Here is a 23,564-nt window from a genome sequence, read left to right on the forward strand (position 1 = left end):
GCCACCCAACAGACAGGACCCTGGGTGAAATCCTGGCCCCATAGACGTGGATGGGAGCTTTGCCACTGATGTCCGTAGGGCCAGGTTGGCATTGGAGCTGAGGGAGAATCAGGGTTTCCATCTCACAGGAAATGGCAATATTTCAATGTTTGTTTCTGAAGAAAAGTTGAGATTTCAACATTTTTTGGCAGAACGGAAATTCCAAAAGCAGGTTTGACTCAGAAATGTCAAAATGTTTCATTGCGCCTTTTTTTATCAAGATGAAACGTGCTGAGACGTGAACAGACTGAAACATTTCCTTCCGTGTGCACAAACTGAAGAGAGTCCAGAGGAGAGAAACAAGGACAAAAAAAATGGCCAGAGATTTAGAAAACCTTATCTAGGAGGAAAGGCTGAAAGAATTGGGCTAGGGAAGATGAGGCTGAAGGGGGAACATGATAACCATCATCAAATATATTAAGGGCTATTATAAAGAGCACAGTGACTAAATGTTCTCCATGTCCACTGAAGGGAGGAAATGAAGAATGGGCTTAACCTGAAGCAAGAAAGATTAAGGTTCTATATTATGAAAAGCTTTCTAACTCTAAGGATAGTTAAGCTTTGGAACAGGTTAACTTTGGAGATTGTGGAATTCCCATCACAGGAGGTGTTCAAGACCAGGTTGGGCAAATAGCTGTCAGGGATGATCTAGGTTTATTTGCTCTGGCCTCGGTGCAGGAGACTGGATTAGATGACTTCTCCAGGTCCCTGTCAGCCCAACATTTCTATGATTCTAGGATTTTGGTTTGCTGAGCTCATGCAAAATGCTTCATTTCAAGCCAGTTCAACATTAAGCTGCAGTTCCTTATAGGTGCATTGCCTTCTGGGAACTGTAGTTCAGGCCTCTATTTTCCCTTAGGTAGCCCTTGCCTGGACTACGTCTCCTACAATGCACTGAGTGATGTGATTCCCATGATGACCCAAAGAGCTCAGTCAGAAGCGAATCCGAATTGCATTATGGGAGATGAAGTCCTCCATGGAGCCAAGCCCTTAGGAGAGAATGCAGACCGGAACTACAACATCCATAAGCCAATGCATGAGTAGGAAAAAGCAGTTTAACATTTTGTTGAACTGATGACTAACTATGGAATATTCTGATTTGGGTGGAACTGGCTCAAAATGAAATGTTAAATTTCAATTTTCGTGATGCAAAAATGGAAAATTCTCAGGAATATCAAAGTATTTGTATGGAAAATTTCAGTGTTGTGGAAACTGCCTTTTCCACAGGTACATCATCCTGCCCAGCTCTAGATTTCTCTCTTTGCCCACCCATTTTCAGGCTGGTTCTGTTTGGCGGCAAGGGCTGGGCCTTTAGCTGTAGAGAGCACTTGTCCCACATGCAATCTGAAATCTTCGGAGGACAGGCCGGGCTGGGAAATGTCAGTCACTGATGTTATTCTCCTTATTGGCAGGGTGATTCCAGTGGGCCCCTGGTGTGCGATGGGGTGGTCCAGGACATCATCTCCAATGGAGATCGAGATGGGTGACCCCCCAGTGTATACACGAGAATCTCCAAATTCAACTCCTGGATCAACAAAACTCTGCAGAAGCTGAGTTAAAGGAGACACCCCGCTTTAAAGGGCCAGTTTGGCCAAACTGGGCTCCATGCCTGTGTGGAACTCCTGATATGGTTTACATTAGAGTATTTTTTTCTACTGTTAGAGAAATGCTACGGATGGCTCAGTCCTGAAATCCTTTTGAGGGTAGAAATGTCCTTTTGATGTTTGAAATTTTGTAATATTTTATTGTCACCCCAAGTGGCTAGTCAACATTTGGGGCTGTGCGGGTATTCTGGTAGGGAGCAGAAATTGATGCTAGGGTCTGGTATTTACTCTGATGCAATATGGTTTATTTACAAGGAATATCCAAAGTCAGAATCAAACAGCAGTGGACAACTCCTCTGTTCACTGTTCCCGTCCTGCCTCTCGTGCCAAGACTCTTTGCCAAAAAGGGTTCCTCTCTTAGCTGTCTCTCAGGGTCATATTCCTGTACTTACAGGTTGTGCCTGCCTGGCTTTTTAATTTGCATCTGCCTCGCTTCTGTCCCCGGTCTCTCTGTTTGTGTTGTGACTTTTCTGATCCAAATGCCCCATTACCCCAGAACAATATTCAGTGACAACCTTTTCTCCTGAGTCATCAGAATTCCCCCCTGTGTACAGGGTTTTACATCAACCTAGGGGATTCTTCAGCAAGGGTAGAATTTTCTCAGTTGAATTCTATAAGCCCCCTACAGATGTTGATTATTTTTATATCTAATCTATTTGGAAGATATAGAAAATGGACACTTGTTTGTAAAACCGATGGCACTAGAGGGGAAAAAATCCATTTTAAAAACTTAAAACAGTCTTGTTTGAACAATTAACTCTCCCTTTTCCATCACTGGCCTGTTGATTGGACATCACAGTGGGGGCAGTGGGCAGGATGCAGGGAAGCTGGGTTGAGCCACCAACAAAATTAGAGCTAAATGAGACCATCTAGGCCTGGATCCTCAGAGGTGTTTGGGTGCCTAACGCCCATTGAAATCAGCAGGAGCCTGAATACCTGTGAGGATCTAGGCCCCTAGCTCTTCCTTCTGGGAGATCTCAAAGTGCTTTACAAAGGGTGGTCAAAATAATTTTCCCCAGCTGGCTAAACTGAGGAAAGACAGGGGCTGTGACTTGCCTAAGGTCACCCAGCAGCAGAAATGGGAACAGAACCCTGTCGTCCTGAGGTGCAAGCCTGGGGTCTGGCTACTAGACCACACTGTTTCCCCACAACTCCCAGCAGCTCCGTATGGCAGTCCCAGGCACCACGGCCCCCCAGCCCCTGCACCACACAGCTTGATCATTTCAGTTCCCGTCTTGTATCCTCTGGAATCAGTACAGTCCTGATACAAATGTCTCCAGTGCTGAATTCCCTCCTGACCTATGTTGTCTGGGGCAGGTGTTGGGTCCGGCAGGGCAGGGCAGGTCTCTGGTTACAGGCTGTGGGGCTGCAACACCTATAGGGCTAGAATTACATCCACCCTAAGTCGAGGGCTGTGGAGCGGATACAGACAGAATCGATATATGTATCTCCACACTCCCCTCCATCTGGCTCGCTTTGTCTGGTAACAGGGGCAGTGGTGGCCAGCACTCCCCAGGACCAGGTGGCGCCGTACTGCTGATCCCTGTCTGTCTAGAGGTCAGATTTGTCTGATCCAGAGGCATGAGAGAGATACCCAGAGTTGCGCTCCAACACCCTGGGTGTCGCTCCCCCCATTATGAGTCCAGAAGGGGCCACAGAGCTAGTCCCATCTGACCCCTGGGTAGCCCCAGTCCGAGGACGGCCCTGAGCTAATCTCGGCTCAAACTAGAGTAGGGCTGTTAGAGAAACATCCCGGCTTGAGTCACACATTGCCAGGGATGGAGAATCCAGCCCAGCCCTTGATAGCAAAGCCTCCAAGCCCGACGCTGGCCCAGCCACCGAAGGGATTTGAGTGAGAAATTCCCAGAAAACGTCATTCAGATCTCCTGGGCTGGGTGCTCTGGCCCCCACTGTATGGGGTCAGGGGGAAGAGGAGATGGTCTGATGGTCCCCTCTAGCCATCACTTCTCCGGCTCTACAAACAGCTCAGCATCGACATGATAGAAACCTTCCCACCTTCACGGTGTTTCCGTCTCTGTATTCAGGGCAATTCCTGTTCAACAGACTCTGTCTCCAGCCATGTAACAAACACAGTGGGGAGGGAACCTGCCTTGGGTACGGCATCTCTACAGACCAATATATGGTAGAGCTGAGGCCGCAGCTCGGTGGACCCTTAGCTGAGGTGGTGGCTGAAATGCCTAAGGAACACATGAACGAGTATGAACTGTTTAAAACCAAGGCGAGAGTCAGAATTGGGCTAACACCCAAGCATTCCCGTCAGCGGTTAAGAGCCCTAAGGTAGAAACCAGACGTGTCATTTCCCCGACATGCCTACCACATTGTGAAACATTGGGATGCCTGGATATCAGGAGCAAGTGTTGAATCTCCAGAAGATTTGCCCTTCCTAATGCAAATGGAGCAGTTCTCAGAGGGTGTTCCTGAGGAAATAGAAAGATACATCCTAGATGGGAAGCCCAAAACTGTAGTCGAGGAGGGGGAGATTGGAGCCAAATGGGTGGAGGTGGCAGAAAAGGAAAAAAACTGGTCGCAGTTGGAGCAGATACCAGAAGGGACAACCCCAGACCACACCCTACTACCGGGGGCTGCCCAAGGACCCACCTACCCCCCAAGGAACCCTCCAGCCACCTTATCGTCCCGCCACACCATTCTCCAGCAACCCACCTTGCCCCAGTGACCTGTCAGATGGACGATATTTTAAATGTAACAAGCCGGGGCATGTAAGGGCCAACTGCCCCAAGAACCCCAACAGATTACAGTCCATTGCACCTGAATCACACCAGAGATCCTCAGGCCCAGATACCATTGGAGTGGAGGGAAACTGTGAGTGTGGGAAGGAAGAAGGTCACCACGTGGAGGGACACCGGAGCACAAGTGTCAGCTATCCATGCTTCCGTAGTGGACCCCAGTTTAATCAACCCAGAGATCCAAGTAATGATTCAACCCCTCAAGTCAAACTCTTTCGATTTGCCTACAGCCAAGTTGCCTGTCCAGTACCAGAGCTAGTCAGAAACGTGGACTTTTGCAATCTATGTTGATTATCCCATCCCCATGCTGTTGGGAGAAGACTTGGCCAATAGTGTGAAGCTAGCCAAGACAGTGGGAATGGTCACCCACAGCCAGGCTAGACAAACCATGACACCTAGCTCTGTTCCAGAAACTTCTACCAGGACCCGGTCAGAGGTGATGGACCCGGACCCCAGGCCAATGTCTGCAACAGCAGTAGTGGATCCAGTCCCAGAGACCCAGACGGAACCAATCCCAGAACCGGAACCAGCCGAACAACCAACACCAGACCCATTGCCAGCACTGAATCCAGTACTTGCAACCTCAACACCAGAGGGCCCCACCGAACCTGAACTGGCAGCAGCCCATAACCCTACACAAGAGGCTCAGCCAGAGCCTGAACCCCAACATAGTGTCCCAGCGGAGAGCGGTTCACAGTCAACAGAAACAGCCCCCTCCCCTGCATCTCTTCCAGAGGGACCAAGCATAGGTCCACAATCCAATGAGGAACTGATGTCTCCAGCATCAAGAGAACAGTTCCAGAGCGAACAGGAAGCAGATGAAAGCCTCCAGAGAGCTTGGACAGCGGCACAGAGCAACCCACCGCCTCTCAGCTCTTCTAATCGATCCAGGTTTGTTGTATAAAGAGGACTTTTATACAAGGAAACTCTTTCTGGTGGACACCAGGAAGACTGGCATCCTCAGAGACAGTTGGTAGTTCCAACTAAGTACTGGGTCAAGCTCTTGAGCTTAGCCCACAATCATCCTAGTGGCCATGCTGGGGTGAACAGGACCAAAGACCGTTTGGGGGAGTCATTCCACTGGGAGGGAATAGGCAAGGATGTTTCTACCTATGTCCAGTTTTGTGAGGTATGCCAAAGAGTGGGAAGACCCCAAGACCAGGTCAAAGCCCCTCTCCAGCCACTCCCCATCATTGAAATTCCATTTCAGAGAGTAGCTGTGGATATTCTGGGTCCTTTTCTGAAAAAGACACCCAGAGGAAAGCAGTACATCCTGACTTTCATGGATTTTGCCACCCGATGGCCGGAAGCAGTAGCTCTAAGCAACACCAGAGCTAAAAGTGTGTGCCAGGCACTAGCAGACATTTTTGCCAGGGTAGGTTGGCCCTTCGACATCCTCACAGATGCAGGAACCAATTTCCTGGCAGGAACTATGGAAAGCCTTTGGGAAGCTCATGGGGTGAATCACTTGATTGCCACCCCTTACCATCATCAAACAAATGGCCCGGTGGAGAAATTTAATGGGACTTTGGGGGCCATGGTACGTAAATTCGTAAATGAGCACTCCAATGACTGGGACCTAGTGTTGCAGCAGTTGCTCTTTGCCCACAGAGCTGTACCCCATCCCAGTTTAGGGTTTTCTCCATTTGAACTTGTATATGGCCATGAGGTTAAGGGGTCATTACAGTTGGTGAAGCAGCAATGGGAGGGATTTACACCCTTCTCCAGGAACTAACATTCTGGACTTTGTAACCAACCTACAAAACACCCTCCAAACCTCTCCAGCCCTTGCTAAAGAAAACCTACAGGATGCTCAAAAAGAGCAAAAAGCCTGGTATGATAAACATGCCAGAGAGCGTTCCTTCAAAGTAGGGGACCAGGTCATGGCCTTAAAGGCGCTCCAGGCCCATAAAATGGAAGCATCGTGGGAAGGGCCATTCACGGTCCAGGAGTGCCTGGGAGCTGTTAATTATCTCATAGCATTCCCCACCTCCAACCGAAAGCCTAAGGTGTACCATATTAATTCTCTAAAGCCCTTTTATTCCAGAGAATTAAAGGTTTGTCAGTTTACAGCCCAGGGAAGAGATGACACTGAGTGGCCTGAAGGTGTCTACTACAAAGGGAAAAGTGCTGGTGGCATGGAAGAAGTGAACCTCTCCATGACCCTTGGGCGTATGCAGCAACAGCAGATCAAGGAGCTGTGCACTAGCTACACACCGATGCTCTCAGCCACCCCAGGACTGACTGAACGGGCATACCACTCCATTGACACAAGTAATGCTCACCCAATTAAAGTCCAACCTTACCGGGTGTCTCCTCAAGCTAAAACTGCTATAGAACGGGAGATCCAGGATATGTTACAGATGGGTGTAATCTGCTCCTCCGGCAGTGCATGGGCATCTCCAGTGGTTCTAGTTCCCAAACCAGATGGGGAGATATGTTTTAGTGTGGACTACCGTAAGCTAAATGCTGTAACTTACCCAGACAACTATCCAATGCCACGCACAGATGAACTATTAGAGAAACTGGGATGGGCCCAGTTCATCTCTACCTTGGACTTAACCAAGGGGTACTGGCAGGTACTGCTAGATGAATCCACCAAGGAAAGGTCAGCCTTCACCACCCATGTTGGGCTGTATGAATTTAATGTACTCCCTTTCGGGCTGCGGAATGCACCCGCCAATTTCCAAAAACTTGTAGATGGTCAGCGGGATTAGGAGAATATGCAGAAAAGGACCTCGGGGTTACAGTGGACGAGAAGCTGGATATGAGTCAACAGTGTGCCCTTGTTGCCAAGAAAGGCCAATGGCATTTTGGAATGTATACGTTGGGGCATTGCCAGCAGATCGAGGGACATGATTGTTCCCCTCTATTCGACATTGGTGAGGTCTCATCTGGAGTACTTTGTCCATTTTTGGGCCCCACACTACAAGAAGGATGTGGAAAAATTGGAAAGAGTCCAGCGGAGGGCAACAAAAATGATTAGGGGACTGGAACACATGTTCCAAAATGTTGACTATTAATTTATTATCAATGAGTTCATGTAGGAAAGAGCCAATTACCGGCCCATCAGGTACAACAATGAAGAAGCCAGACACAGAGCTAATGGCCCATTAGCAAGAGAGACAGCGGATTATGCAAAAACTTGGTTTTCCTGTAAGCATGAGGATTAGCCTGTCAGAAATGGCTACTGGCTCTGCAACAACCTGTGACCATGTCACCTGATGCTGGAATCCATCTTGAATTCTGTACTTTTCCACTAGAAGGGAGTTGGGAGACAAAGGAGTCTCACGTTATGCAAATCCTATTTAAGGGTGGGAAGTGAAATACTCTTGGTTGTCAAAAAGAAAAGGAGTACTTGTGGCACCTTAGAGACTAACCAATTTATTTGAGCATAAGCTTTCGTGAGCTACAGCTCACTTCATCGGATGCATAGCTTATGCTCAAATAAATTGGTTAGTCTCTAAGGTGCCACAAGTACTCCTTTTCTTTTTGCGAATACAGACTAACACGGCTGTTACTCTGAAATCTGTCTTGGTTGTCAGTTTTCCCCTGCTACCCCACCCAAGATGACTGCTAGAAACAACTAAAGACTGAACTGGGGACAAGCACTTGGGCCCAGACTGGAAGGGCATGCAGCCTGTGCAAAGATTTTTAGAACAACTGGGGGGGGGGTAACATATTACACGTAACAACAACAAGGAGTCTTATGGCACCTTAAAGACTAACAAATTTACAAGACTCCTCATTGTTTTTGCTGAAAGAGACTAACACAGCTACCACTCTGAAACTCATCTACATGGAACAAGTTTCCTTAGTGTATTATGTTTAGTTTGCGTGTTCTGTTTTATTTTGCTTACTAACCTACTTTGTTCTGTGTGCTGTCACTTATGACCACTTAAATCCTACCTTTTATACTTAATAAAATCACTTTTGCTTATGAATAAACCCAGTGTAAGTAATTGTTACCTGGGGGGGAGCACGGAGTCTGTGCATATTCTCTTCCACACGGAGGGGAGAGGCGAATTTAATATAATTTTGGGCTTGAACTCCTAGGAGGAGTGGACATTTGGGTGCTGTGGGCAAGTCCCTTAAGCTGAGTCTTCTCAGAGTACATCTCTGTCTCTATGTGCAGCTGGGTGTGGCTCTGCCTGTGTGTGGTTCGCTGGAAAAAGCTGGAGGGAACCTAGCCCAGCAAGTCCAGGTAAAAAGGAGGCCCATGCTAGCAGGAGAGTCTGGCTCAGTGGGTGTTCCAGCACCACAAGTGACACCCCAGGTGGTCCAACTTGTCACAGGAAGCTCCCAGTGCACTCTGAAGAGTGATGGGAGGTGTTTGCTGTGGTCACAGCACTGGTCCAGTGCAGCTGGAATGAGGTATCCCATGCCACTAGGAAAGGTGCCTGGTGGTAGGCCTGACCCCGTGAGCCTGCCTTGGGAGCCCCACAGCTATGGACAGTGGCTTGGCTTGGCCCACATACATCTGACGTGCAAGCATGTGAGGGTCGGATTTGGGTCTGCTTGCGACGGGGTAGAGCCTGCATGGCAGGGCTGGGTCAGATGTAACTGGGACAATGCCTCCCACTCAAGAGTCCCAGCCAGGGGAAGAAGGAAATGGAGAGGTTCAGCCCCTCAGAAAACCCAGGTGACACATGCACAGTCCTCTAGGGGATGGGTGTGGCTTCTGGATGAAACCCTCAGAAACCTCTGAGTCATCATGCAAGTGCTGTGGTTCCTTCTTTCTCACATTCAAGATGTAGGGGATAAGGCCACTTGGTAAGGAACAGCCCACAGCCTAGAGCGCTGCACAGCTGGGGCCATGCAAAGTTGGAGCTATGGCATGCTCAGCTGGAGGTATACAACAGACAGTAGGGGCCATGCACAGCTGGAGTTTTGGAATGCACAGCAGGGGCCTTGCACAGCTGGAGCCAGGCCTACCTAGAGCTGAGCTCGGGCAGTTCTGCAGCCCATGGGAGGTCCTTCCACACACACGTGCACCCCCATCCGCACTGGTCTGATGATGAATGTGGCTAATGCTCTTTATTGATGTGAGACATCCGCCCGCTTACTCACATGAAGGGGACGGGATGCGGCTTCAACTGGAGATGCAGATGGGGATTTAGAAAGAGCAACTTAGTGCAAGCTTTGGCCTGTGGATTCCAGGCCTCAGCTGAGATTCTGTAGCATTCCCTGCTCCCCGCAAGCCAGTCAGTCCCCCAGACATGGGTCCTGATCAGAGCCAGTGCCACTCAGAGGGGAAAGACCCCATCTTGTATTCCCCATTACCTCTGACAGCATAGGTGGATACATATTGAGTGGCTGGATCCTAGTGATTTGTTTTTCTTACAGCTCTGGTCTGACAGACAGCTCAGACTGCTGGGCTTAACCACTGAGAGGCTGGGGCTCCCCTTGCCCGGCTGACAGAGCTCCAGGAGAGAAGGAAACACTCACAGGGATGGGATTTCATAAAACTCTGTGTTGATTCCAGAGGACACAAACCAGCCTGTGAAATTAACAAGTAAAGAGGTCAGATGGTGGGGAGAAAAGGGGACTTTAACTACTCAGACATCTGCTAGAAAAGTAATGAAGCAAGACACATTTCCAATAAGTGCCTGGAATGGCTTGGGAACAACTTTTTATGTCAGAAGGTGGAGAAAGATGCTGGGAGGGAGAGGCATTTTAGATTTCATTCTGACCAACAAGGAGGAATTGGTTGTAAATCTGAAGGTGGAAGGCAATTTAGGTGGAAGTGATCCTGAAATATAGAATTCCTTATCTTAATGAAATGAAGGAGTCAGAAGGAAAAGGAGTACTTGTGGCACCTTAGAGACTAACCAATTTATTTGAGCATAAGCTTTCGTGAGCTACAGCTCACTTCATCAGATGCATACTGTGGAAAATACAGAAGACGTTTTTATACACACAAATCATGAAAAAATGGGTGATTATCACTACAAAAGGTTTTCTCTCCCCCCACCCCACTCTCCTGCTGGTAATAGCTTATGTAAAGTGATCACTCTCCTTACAATGTGTATGATAATCAAGGTGGGCCATTTCCAGCACAAATCCAGGTTTTCTCCCCCCCCCCAAAAAACAAACCCCAAAACCACTCTCCTGTTGGTAATAGCTTATCTAAAGTGATCACTCTCCTTACAATGTGTATGATAATCAAGGTGGGCCATTTCCAGCACAAATCCAGGGTTTAACAAGAATGTCTGAGGGGTGGGTAGGAAAAAACAAGGGGAAATAGGTTACCTTGCATAATGACTTAGCCACTCCCAGTCTCTATTCAAGCCTAAGTTAATTGTATCCAATTTGCAAATGAGTTCCAATTCAACAGTCTCTCACTGGAGTCTGGATTTGAAATTTTTCTGTTGTAATATCATAACTTTCATGTCTGTAATCATGTGACCAGAGAGATTGAAGTGTTCTCCAACTGGTTTATGAATGTTATAATTCTTGACATCTGATTTGTGTCCATTTATTCTTTTACGTAGAGACTGTCCAGTTTGACCAATGTACATGGCAGAGGGGCATTGCTGGCACATGATGGCATCTATCACATTGGTGGATGTGCAGGTGAACAAGCCTCTGATAGTGTGGCTGATGTTATTAGGCCCTGTGATGGTGTCCCCTGAATAGATATGTGGGCACAGTTGGCAACGGGCTTTGTTGCAAGGATAGGTTCCTGGGTTAGTGGTTCTGTTGTGTGGTATGTGGTTGCTGGTGAGTATTTGCTTCAGGTTGGGGGGCTGTCTGTAGGCAAGGACTGGCCTGTCTCCCAAGATTTGTGAGAGTGTTGGGTCATCCTTCAGGATAGGTTGTAGATCCTTGATAATGTGTTGGAGGGGTTTTAGTTGGGGGCTGAAGGTGACGGCTAGTGGCGTTCTATTATTTTCTTTGTTAAGCCTGTCCTATAGTAGGTGACTTCTGGGAACTCTTCTGGCTCTATCAATCTGTTTCTTCACTTCTGCAGGTGGGTACTGTAGTTGTAAGAATGCTTGATAGAGATCTTGTAGGTGTTTGTCTCTGTCTGAGGGGTTGGAGCAAATCCAGTTGTATCGCAGAGCTTGGCTGTAGACAATGGATCGTGTGGTGTGGTCAGTGTGAAAGCTGGAGGCATGTAGGTAGGAAAAGCGGCCAGTAGGTTTCCGGTATAGGGTTGTGTTTATGTGACCATTGTTTATTAGCACTGTAGTGTCCAGGAAGTGTACAGGAGTCAGACCAGCAGAATAAGGACAATGAGCTTTAAACAAGCAGACTAACCAGTTCAGAAAAGTATAGGTGAGCTCCCACATGAAGAAAATATAAGTTTTAAAGGAGTTCAGGAGAGCTTTCAGTTTCTGAAGAGGACAATATTAAAGGCCCACTGCAAACTATTCCTCTGCAAAGGAAAGACGTGAAGAACAGTAAAAAGAAAAGGAGTACTTGTGGCACCTTAGAGACTAAGAAATGTATTTGAGCATAAGCTTTCATGAGCTAAAGCTCATTTCATCAGATGCATTCAGTGGAAAATACAGTGGGGAGATTTATATCCATAGAGAATATGAAACAATGGGTGTTACCATACACTGTAACCAGAGCAATCACTTAAGGTGAGCTATTACCAGCAGGAGAGGGGGGGTAGGGGTGGGGAGGGGGGAACCTTTTGTAGTGTTAATCAAATGGCTCCAAGAGAAGCTCTTTAATGACCTGAAAACCAAAGAAGAATCCTACAAAAAGGGGAAACTTGGAAAAATTACTAAGGAGGAGTACAAAAGAATAGGACTGCCATGTAGGAACAAAATTAGAAAGGCTAAGGTACAAAATGAGTTTCACCTAGCAAGGGAAATAACAGACAATAAGAAGAGGTTCTTGAAATGCATTAGGAGCAAGAGAAAGATTCAGGGAAGTGTAGGTCTGCTACTTAGCCAGGAAGGAGAACTAGCAAACAAGAACATGAAAAATGTGTTTAATGTCAGTTTTGCTTCAGTCTTCTCTAAAAAGGTTAATGGTGAACAGATACTCTTAACAATTAATATTAGCAAGGAGAAAGGAACACAAGACAAAATGGAGAAAGAAGAATTTATAGAATATTTAGATAGGTTAGATGTATTCAAGTTAGCAGAGCCTGATGAAATTCATCCTTGGGTACTTACTGAATTGGTTGAAGCAATCTTGGAATCATTAGGAAGTATGTTCAAGAACCTCTGTAGGAGATATAAGGTCCCAGAGGACTGGAGAAGGGCAAACATAGAACTTATATTTCAAAAGAGTAATAAAGAAAATGCAGGGAATTATAGACCAGTCAGCCTAACTATGATACCTGGAAAGATACAGGAGCAAATTGTTAAACAATCAATTTGGAAGCCTCTAGAGGATAATAGGGCTATAAGAAATAGCCAGGATGGGTCTGTCAAGCAGAAATGATGCCAAAACAATCTAATTTCCTTCTTGCACAGGGTTACTGGCCTAGTGGATAGGGGAAAGCAGTAGACATGTCGATGTCTAGTTGGCAGCCAGAATCAAGCCAAGTTCCCCAGGGGTCGGTCCCGGGGCTGCTTTTGTTCAACATCTTTATTAATGATCTGGATGATGGGATTAATTGCACCCTCAGCAAGTTTGCAGATGACACTAAACTGGGGGAGAGATAGATATGCTGGAGGGTAGGGATAGGGTCCAGAGTGACCTAGACAAATTGGAGGATTGGGCCAAAAGAAATCCGATGTGGTTCAACAAGGACAGATGCGGAATCCTGCACTTAGGAAGGACGAATCCCATGCACCGCTACAGGCTGGGGACTGAGGCTAAGCAGCAGTTCTGCAGAAAAGGACCTGGGGATTACAGTGGAGAAGAAGCTGGATAAGAGTCAGCAGTGTGCCCTTGTTGCCAAGAAGGCCAACGGCATATTGGGCTTTATTAGTAGGAGCATTGCCAGCAGATCGAGGGAAGTGATTATTCCTCTCTATTCGGCACTGGTGAGGCCATACCTGGAGTATTTGCATCCCAGGTGTCCACTACAGAAGGGATGTGGACAAATCGGAGAGAGTCCAGCAGAGGGCAACAGAAATTATTCAGGGGCTGGGACACAGGGCTTACAAGGAGAGGCTGAGGGCACTGGGCTTACTTAGTCTGCAGAAGAGAAAAGTGAGGGGGAATTTGATAGTCGCCTTCAACTACCTGAAAGGCGGTTCCAAAGAGGATGGAGCTCTGCTGTTCTCAGTGGAGGCAGATGACAGAACAAGGAGCAATGGTCTCAAGTTGCAGTGCGGGAGGTTTAGGTTGGATATTAGGAAACACTATTTCACTAGGAGGGTGGTGAAGCATTGAAATGGGTTCCCTAGGGAGATGGTGGAATCTCCATCCTTAGAGGTTTTTAAGACCTGTCTTGACAAAGCCCTGGCTGGGATGATTTAGTTGGGGTTTGTCGTGCTTTGAGCAGGGGATTGGACTAGAGGACTTCCTGAGGTCTCTTCCAACCCTAACATTCTGTGATTCTATGATGCTATGACATAACAGATCTTGATTTTAGTAAGGCCTTTGCTACAGTGCCACAAGAGATTCTCATAACTAAACTAGGGAAATTACCATAAGGTGATGGCAAAATGGGTTGAAAAAGCGTACTAAAAAACTATCAGTGGTAGTGTGTCAAACTGGGAGAACAATTCTAATGGGGTCCTGCAGTGGTCAGTCCTGGGTCTGCTACTGTGTAATTAGTGGCTTAGATGATGGAGTGGACAATGTACTTATCTGTAGATGACACCAAGCTGGGAGGGGCTGATAACACTTTGGAGGGCAGCATTAGATTTTGAAACAAATGTCACTGAGCTGTGCATGATCAGGAATGACTCACTGAGCTGTGTGCCATCTGTGGCTTGTTTTATTTCACAGGGCGACTCTGGGGGCCCCCTAGTGTGTGGAAAAACATCTTAGAGCATCATCTCTTTGGGATTCCAGAAGGGGACACCCCCTGGCGGATCCCAGAGAAATCTTGACAGACCGTGGAGCAAATTTCATGTCTCTAAAAAGTTATGGGAATTATAGTAAAACAAATAAAGGCTGCTCCCAATCATACAGAAATGGATGGGCTTTTGGAATGATTTCATAGGACTTTAAAAGCTATGCTAAGAATATATATATCCAGGCATGAGAATGACTGGGACGTGTGTCTCCCTTATCTTCTATAAGCTGTGAGACAGGAGGGCCAGGGAGCAGTGGTAGAGTGTTTTTTTTTTTTTTTGAAGCAGAAAAGAATTTTATTTATGTAACACTTACAAAGAATCACCAAAAAGGATAAAGCAAACCTATGCAACAAAACAAAAGCAAACACAAGGTATAACATACAGCCTTCAGGAGGGAGAAGTGTTCAGGCTAGCCTGGGCCCAGAGCGGGGGGGGCTTCCTCGACACTTGTGGTCTTCCACCCCCTCGAGTTACCTAGTGCCACGCCCAGTGTCACCGATTATTCCTCTCCTGAGAGTGCCCGACAAGATGGGCACGGCTGCGAGGTGAGCGGTTTGGGGGTCGGGGCGGGACGTACACCCACGTGTGATAGGACCCCTCCTCGGTGACAGTGATGATGGTATCCACAGTGGCAACAGCTGGGGCTGGGGTCTCTCGCTCTTCCCCTCAATCAAAGGGTCAGACGGAGGGAACTGGACGGGGTCACCAAGCAGAGAACCTCGGACAGCGCCCACCGCTCCTCGAAGGCGTCAAGAGAGTCAGTGGATGCCGCCCAGATGAACTCCGCCCGGATACGTGAATGTACTGAAGATCGGAAAATGGCCCTACAATCGCAGGACGCTTCATTAGCCAACCTCCCCTCTCTGGTTTTATAAATGGCTGTTTTGGCTAGGGCTAGAAGGAGGTTAGTGGTAGAGTGTTAGAGGGGAAATATATAAGCCCTAGGCTAATTAAGGTGTGGTTTCCCCTGTAGACTAGGGAGGGTTGCTACAGGTTAATTGGAGCACCTGTTCTCAATTAAGGCCCTGTCAGGAACCTAATAAAACCCCCTGCTTCAGGCAGTCGGGGGGGGGGGGGAGGAGGGGGAAAAAAGAGAGACTGGAGCCTGGAGGTGTGTTTTGGAAAACCAGAGAACTGAAGTAGGGGAGACCCTTCCCCAGCATCTAAGGACTACAGGTACCCCAACCAAGGGGGAAGAGGGTAAGAGCCCGCTGGGGGTGAGAGGGGCTGGGGCTCAGAGTGAGGAGAAAACCCAGACCCCACCCCTGCTTCCCTCCTCTACCACTTTTCCGGGTCACTAGGGGGGAACCTCAGTGCCCCAAGAGCAGGGGCAAGGGGTGGCATCTTAGCCCCCCACCAAGAAAAGTGCAGGACCCACCATACTAACATTGGCCATCTTGTCACAATGCCTACAGAAGTGTTCCTCGGGAAACTATTGGCTTTGCCCCGCTTTGATCTCCTGTATGGGAGGCAAGTGAGGGGACCCATGATTTGATTCAAGGATCTAGGGAAGGCAGTGCTGTGGAGAGAAGACATCCAGTAGGGGAGTATATCCTGTCTGAAGGAGAATTTACTGTGTATGATGGATTTAGTGCAACAGAACCTTCAAAGAATTCAGGAAACCCAGAAGAGTTGGTGCTTACAGAAGTGTCATATGTAAGACAGAGGAGGAAATTGTTCCATTCTCCTTGGCACTGGTGAGGTCTCAGTTAGAGTACTGTGTCCAGTTCTGGGTGCCACACATTAGGGGAGATGTAGAGAAATTGGAGAGAGTCCAGAGGAGAGCAACAAAAAAATGATCAAAGGTTTAGTAAACCTGACCTAAGAGGAAAGGTGAAAAAAAATGGGTATGTTTCTGCTAGAGAAGAGGTGGCTAAGAGAGGACCTGAGAACAATCTCTCAATATGGGGGGGGGAGGCAGGGGTAGTTCAGTGGTTTGAGCATTGGCCTGCTAAACTCAGGGTTGTGAGTTCAATCCTTGAGGGGGCCATTTAGGGATCTGGGGTAAATATTGGGGATTGGTCCTGCTTTGAGCAGGGGGTTGGCCTAGATGATCTCCTGAGGTCCCTTCCAACCCTGATATTCTATGATTCTATGTGAATGGCTGTTATAAAGTGGACATGGGTCAGTGGTTCTCCATATCTACTGAAGGCAGGACAAGAAGTGATGGGTTAATCTGCAGCAAGGGAGATTGTGGTTAGTTGTTAGGAAAAACTTTCTAACCCTAAATGGAGTTAATGTCTAGAATCAGATCACAAGAGAGGTTGTGCAATCCCCATCAATGGAGGGTTTTAAGACCAGGTTGGACAAACACCTGTCAGGGATGGTCTAAGTTGATGTGGTCCTGCTTCACAACAGGGGGCTGAATCAGGTGACTTCTCGAGTTCCCTTCCACCCTGATATCTCTATGGTTCTAGCCTGTGAATTGTCTTCTGAGGTTAAATCCTCTGAGCTTCCTTTTCCTCCATTGCCCATTATCTGGAGACTGGCCAGGCAGATGTGAAACATCAAACCAAGAAAACAAAGTTGGTCTTGAAAAGTTCCTGAGAATCAGAAGTAAAAGGAAATGACTCGGCAAATGGGAAGTAAAGAAATGACAAATTTGCAGACAAAGATGTAGACTTCTAATAGTCTTGCCGGTGTGGGCCAGAGGCTGGGGGAAGGGGAGGAATGCAGGGTCAGATTCCCCCCACCCCCAGATTTGCTGCATGGCTTGTACTGAGCGTGCTCACATGGCCTGAGGATGCTCAGAAACACCGCTGAAGCCGGCTGCCCTCACTCTGCCCCCTTTCCATGGGCATGGGTCATCTCTGCCGGTGACTCTCAATCCTGACCTGCAGCACCCCCGCCCCATCCCAGTCCTGGATTCTCACCCTCAGCCAGGTCTGCTTATGCTCCCTAATGTCTGACTCTGAGAACTGTTTCTGTTCGTGACACAACTGTGTGTGGAGACACACCTTTCACTGCCTGGGGGATTGGGAGAAGTCCCTGCTCAGACACTTGGCTTGACAGTCAGGCCTCAGGGCTAATAGTCTGCTACAGATGGGAGGGTTTTATCTTCCAAGGAATGGCCACTGGGGGTACATCACCATAGCAGCAAGTTTCAGAGAGTGAGTCAATTGATCCCTGGGTGTGGACCAGACTGGACACAGCCCCAGCTGTGCAGGGCGCAATATGCCATGCATCCACAGATGTTGGGGGCCTGTCCTTTCTCCCTGCCATATGTCTGGGTGTACAGGCCCTGGGACCCATACCCTGTCCCCACCCAGTTGGGGCTGCAAACCTCCTGGGTCCAGATAGAAGCACTCCCCCCCTCCTTAAACTGGCCATGAAAATGCCACTCGTGGGGGATTGGAGGAGGCCCCCTGGGAGAGAAAGGGAGGTTCCCACACTTTGTAGGTGATGTTTATGGGGCACCATAAGGAAGTGGGACAGGTGAGGAGAAGGCCAGGGGGCTTTTTACATTTAGGGGTCTTGTCTTCAAGCTCTTCTCCACAGGTTCATAGACTTGAAACATCCAATTTGAACACACAAGAAGGTGAGATTTGCAGGTGTTCCTGTGACTCCTGGCACTGGAGCTTAACAAAAAAATACAGAGCCATTTCAGGGGGGCTCGGAGAAATGGGGCCGGGGTCTCAGGGTGATTTTTAAGCTGTTTTCTGGGGCAGAGACTTGTAGGCACGTGAGAGATTCAAACGTCTGGACAGCCAAGGTCACATTTCCTGGTGGTCAGCCTTGTTGTGTGGGGTGTTTGCTCTTTACTCAACCATGCCTGCCATGGGGCAGGCTCACAGGGACACGGCTCCTGTGCCGGCTGTTCAGGGCCTTCCCCATTGCCCATCCCCATGGTAGCTGTGCTGCCCCAGGTCCACCACCTCGCAGGACACGTGCTCCCCAGCCTCTGGGAGAACATCGGCTGTGGGCTCTGTGGCTGGGCTCCAGAAACCCACAGCCGGGACCGGTCTTCAGCTTGCTGCTCTGAAAGACACGCTGGGGAGGAAGCGGGGAGCTGAGCCAAGCCAGCGGGTGACTCAGCATCGGCTGCACTCCCCACCAGATGAGCTGTTGGAGGGAGGAGTTGGAGAGATCCAGATGAGCTCGGTGAAAGGTGTGCTGGGCTCCAGGCAGGCCCCAGGGGGCACTGATCCCAGATGCTCTGGGAGAGGGGGCAAAGATGCCCTGACCCCGAGTGACTTTCCTCTGGGCTCCTTCCCCCAGAGGGAGGTTGTTTTCCAGCCCCAGCTCCCTCCCTCCTGTCCCCCACGTGTCAGCGGCGTGATGCTGAGGTTTCTGAGGGTGCCTGTGTGGTCCCAGCTCCCCGCGAGGGGGTTGCGTACATGACCTGTGGTTTGCTGCTGGCTCTATAAATGCCCCAGGACTGAGGCTCGAGCACTGTCACTATCCCAGGATGGTGACGATGCTGATCCTGATCCTGCTGCCGGTGGCCTTTCTCCTGCCCCCCTGGGCTGGGGCTGGTGAGTACGGGGAGATGAGGGATCATGGGGAGTGGAGCCGGCAGCTCTCTGGACTGTTTGCAAATCCTGGCTCCTCCCTAGAGTCAGATGCTTCTGCCAGGGCGACCGTTGGCTCCCAGGACCTGGCTAGGGAAGGGTTTGGAGGTGGGGGCGATGGAACCCGGGTGGCAGAGCTGGTACCGAGATAAACCCCCTGAGACACAGAGAGAGCAGGAGAGAGACACAGGGGGGTCTTAAGTAGGGGCTGGGAGCCCAGACTCCTGGGTTCTAACCCTAGCTTGGGAGTGGGGTCCAGAGGTTAGAGCAGCGTGCGGGGTTGGGAGTCAGGACTCCTGGGTTCTAGCTCCTTTGTCTGTGTTGTCACATTGGGTTGAAATTGTTTAGGGAAGGGGCGGTGCTGTATCTGGCACAATGGGGCCCTGATCTCGGCCAGACTCAGTGCAGCGCCTGGCACAATAGAGACACTGATCTCGGTCGGGGTCTGTGCAGCGCCTGGCACAATAGAGACACTGATCTCGGTCGGGGTTTGTACAGCGCCTGGCACAATAGAGACACTGATCTCGGTCGGGGTCTGTGCAGCGCCTCGCACAATAGAGACACTGATCTCGGTCGGGGTTTGTACAGCGCCTGGCACAATAGAGACACTGATCTCGGTCGGGGTCTGTGCAGCGCCTGGCACAATAGAGACACTGATCTCGGTCGGGGTTTGTACAGCGCCTGGCACAATAGAGACACTCATCTCGGTCGGGGTCTGTGCAGCGCCTGGCACAATAGAGACACTCATCTCGGTTGGGGTTTGTACAGCGCCTGGCACAATGGGGCCCTGATCTCGGTTGGTTGTACCATATGCAAATAACAGCAACAGACTCTCAAACAGCCTGGTTGATATGGATGCCAAATTAACATTCCTAAGTCATCTCTGAAAGCGGTCAGGTGTGAGCTACACACAGACTTACATTGGTTTAACTAAACTGATTTTAAACCACATCTGTAGTTCAACTGGTTCAGCTTTCCCTGTGATTTAAACTTGGCTGATAGCATTGGAAATTTCCCAGGGGCCAGCTAGCCCCACAGAACCAACGGTGGGTCAACCCATATGAGTGCCTGCATATGGGGGGGTTGCCCGGGGTTAAAGCAAACGGTGCAGTCTCGCAGTTCCTAAATCCTGCATCCCTCTGATGGTCAGAGACTTTCTCATTTCCACCTCAATCTATTCCTGCCCAGTTTATCCCATTTGTCCTTGTTAGGACATTGTCCTTTAGCGTCACTAGCTCTTCCCTTGCCCTTCTGTCCCCTCCACCCTGATGTCTTTACATCGATTGTCTAGATTTTATTTCATGCCCAGAGACCCATGTGTGTTGGGACTTGTTCTGAACTGGTCCGAAGAGGCTTTTATTTTTCCATGGGAAATTTTGACTTTTCTTTGAAAGCTCCCAAAGTTAGGTCTTTTTCTATTAACTTTTTATTAATTTTTTAAAAAGACAGAGAGAGAAAGTGCGAAAATAAACAACAAAACATACATAAACTCCTCATAAACCAAAAACTTCTCATAAGATATTAGATATTTGCTACTCACCTTAGCTAGGCTTGAGATGTTATCTGTAATATGAATGGTTAGAATATTAATCCCTCACTATGTTCCACAATTTACAAACACAATTTGCTTATAAAAATCCCACTAAAGGAAAATTATTAAAGGAAGAAAATGACTAGAAGCAAAAGTCAGAGGAGGGGGATAGAGATGGGTAGGGGAAGGAAGTGGGTAGAGAAGAGAAGGAGGTGCGGGGGGCGGGGGGGGATGCATTTGATCGGATCATTCGGATACTTCCAGGAAAGCATCTCATATCTCTAACAGCTTTTCTTCGTATCTCTGTAACAGTGTAGAGGGTTAGCGATTATCCCTCCCCTTCTGGCTCACTATATCACAGGGGCACCGCCCAGTATTGGGGAGTTAGCGAATCAAACGTATGGACCTGAAGACCCTTTAGTGGGGTAGGGCTGAGTTGCCACGTAGGCTCGGTGGCGCTGATCCTTGGGCATGGCATAGCAACAAACAGGCCATTCCTCCTAAGGTGAGGATGTTGCCACCCCAGGCAACAGGAGTAGGAAGGACCAGGGCCCACCCTACTCCACTGGGTCACAGCCCAGGGCTCTAACAAGGGCAGATGACTCAGCGGGGATCCTACCACAACATGGTGACTTGGGTTCTGACAGACAAACTGGACCAGCATCTGTTTTCCCTCAGCTACTTCTGACCACAGTCTGAGCAAGGGGTTCCGTAGTCCACGGGTCCTCTGTCTCATCGAGGTACTAACCTGCCAGCAATCCTGGTCAGTCCCCTCCACTCTCAGCTTCCTCTGGAGTCAGGGTGATCCTTGACTCGGCAGCAGGCCCTGGACATCTGTCTCCTTCCCTGGCTCAGGCTCAACAGGCTAGAGGCTCCTCTTATACTTCCTGTCACACCCCTCAGCCACTCCACCACACTACACACAGTCTGCCACTCTTTACATGCTGGCCAAGCTTAGGATGTCTATGGTCCAATCTTTGATTGTTGGTCCCTTTTTGGATTTCTGTGTTTGTGGAACTAGTCTTTCCACCACTGTTAGTGCTCTGCTTAGCCAGAGTCTTTCAGATTTGTTCCGCTTCCAGTTAACACACATTAGGTTGAAAAATACATGTTTAATTTTATTTGAATAAAAAAAAACCCCTCTCCAATTCAGTTCCACCCAAAGCATCTAGGTGCCTTCCCAGAGCACATGGGTTAAGTCAGTACCTGCCGAATTACAGCATCAATATTTGTCTGACTTATCGGCATCTGTTTTGAATGATTAGAGAGGCACAATACATCCTCCATATTCCTGTGGAATTAATCTTAAATGTCGGTCCAAGAAGCAGTTCAGAGCACGGGCTAAAATTTGTTTCCATTTGCTTAGCAGAAAATAATTGGCCTTGTTCCTCCTCCCAATGCTTTAGGGGATCAGCGTTTAGTTCAAATTTGCTGGCCAGCTGTGCATATAATGTTGCCTCAGATCTTGGATCTGGCAAAACATTTGGAGAAACGACAGCAGGGTTGGGTCGGGGTTGGGAAGGAAGTGGGATAAACAGATGGGAGACAGCATGTTACTGTTGCAAACCTTGCCACTCCTCCTTACTCTCTCACATAGTTATTCAATAGGCGGACCATGGACCAAATCTGGACCAAATCTGGTCCAGACACTTTTGAATGGACCCCAAAAGCTTTTTATTTACTTATTATTATTACCATTATTGTTGGCTTTTTATGATTATGTTCTGTGGCATTTATCCTTGATTATAACTTGACCAAGAAATGTGGACCTTGACAAAAAATAATTAACTATCCCTGCTCTGGCAAAATAGTTACAAATATTAAACTGAAAAGTGCCCAAAACTGGGGGAAAGAATCAGATTTTGAAGAAAAATGCCAAAATGTTGAGGAGAGGAGGTGTGGTCTAAGAAACTTTTCATGATCTAGAAAACCCAGTTTTCTGTTGAAAAAGAATTTGGAGGGCCAGCTTGGGAGCAGCCCTGGCTTGTCACTGTGGCTTGATGGAGAAGGTGAAACATCAGCAGGGGACATGTCAGTGGGTTTCTGGTTGACTTTGCCTCCCAAATCCGTTAATTCAAGGCAGAGCAATTATTGCCCCATTCCCGATGTGTTTGACACTGATTCGCCACCCAGAGAGGTCAAAGCTGTAGATTTACCCCCAGCACTATGGGATGTCCACTCTGGGGCAGAGTGGAGCAGGGGGCAGGGTTCCAGGCACAGGGATCCCCCCCAGAAAAGCATCACAGGGGATGGGTTGAGGCTGTGGGGACTCCCCTTCAGGATGGGGAGTTCGGTTCCAGCCTGGCCCTGGGAGAAAATGGAGCTCTTTGTATGAACCTGGTCTCCCCCACAGGTGAGATCATCGGGGGCTGGGAAGCCCAGCCCCACTCCAGACCCTACATGGCCTATCTGTCAATACAACGTGGAGACAAGAATCTTTTCTGTGGAGGGTTCCTGGTGTCGCAGAACTTCGTGCTGACGGCCGCTCACTGCAAGGGAGAGTAAGCGTCTCTGTGCTGGGGATGTCGGGGCAGGTCGGGGTTAGCAGGTGATGGGGGAGCCGGGAGCTCTGGCGCCATCATAGTTGCAGGGAAGGAGCAGTTAGTGCGACAGGCTGGGAGAGCAGAGCCCAAGGGTCCGATCTGCTCAGGGGGCGTTGGCCTGTCTCTGGGGGCCTCTGCAAACCATGGTCCAGAACCAACGCTGGTTAGTTCAATGGAGCTATAGCCAGTGTGAGCAGCTGGGGTCTGGCCCATTGCCCAGATCAGGGCAGGGAGGTTCTCACAGCCCCAGGAAAGCTCTGCAGGTCTCTGGGAGGCCTGGGCATGGACCCCTGTCTGGATCTAGCTGGGAGGGGTCACAGGGATAAGGGAACCTGAAACCCAGGGGCCGGGAGGACAATGGGAGTGAAGCTGCTTGTGGGACAGCACAAGGGCTGGTGAAGACACATGCTGGGACCCCAACACCTCTGGGCAGATGCTTTGTGCTGGAGCCAGTGCCTGACATAGGGGAAAGGCCCTTGTGCCATGCCCCACCCCACCTGAGCAAGCCAGTCTCTCTCCCAAGATGGATCGGAGCGAGCTCTGCTAGAGGGAAAAGGCCTTGTCTCCCCTTCCCCAGACCCCCAAAAGAGTAAGTCTCCAGTCCAGGGTCTGGATCAGAGAATGGGAATGGGA

At 48.9% G+C, this 23,564-nt stretch overlaps 1 protein-coding gene across 1 annotated transcript in view; it reads left to right on the plus strand.

Moving 5' to 3' along the window:
* Window positions 1–23,564, plus strand: part of LOC311529767 (cathepsin G-like) — a 45,583-nt gene that overhangs the window by 19,616 nt on the left and 2,403 nt on the right. The window contains exon 2 of the mRNA XM_084645967.1: window positions 22,742–22,889. Within this exon, the coding sequence (XP_084502093.1) occupies window positions 22,789–22,889 (101 nt within the window). The 5' untranslated portion in view covers window positions 22,742–22,788. The remainder of the gene's footprint in view (window positions 1–22,741; window positions 22,890–23,564) is intronic.

This window comes from Lepidochelys olivacea, assembly GCF_965140295.1.
Source record: "Lepidochelys olivacea isolate rLepOli2 genome assembly, chromosome: 13".
NCBI lineage: Eukaryota > Metazoa > Chordata > Testudines > Cheloniidae > Lepidochelys > Lepidochelys olivacea.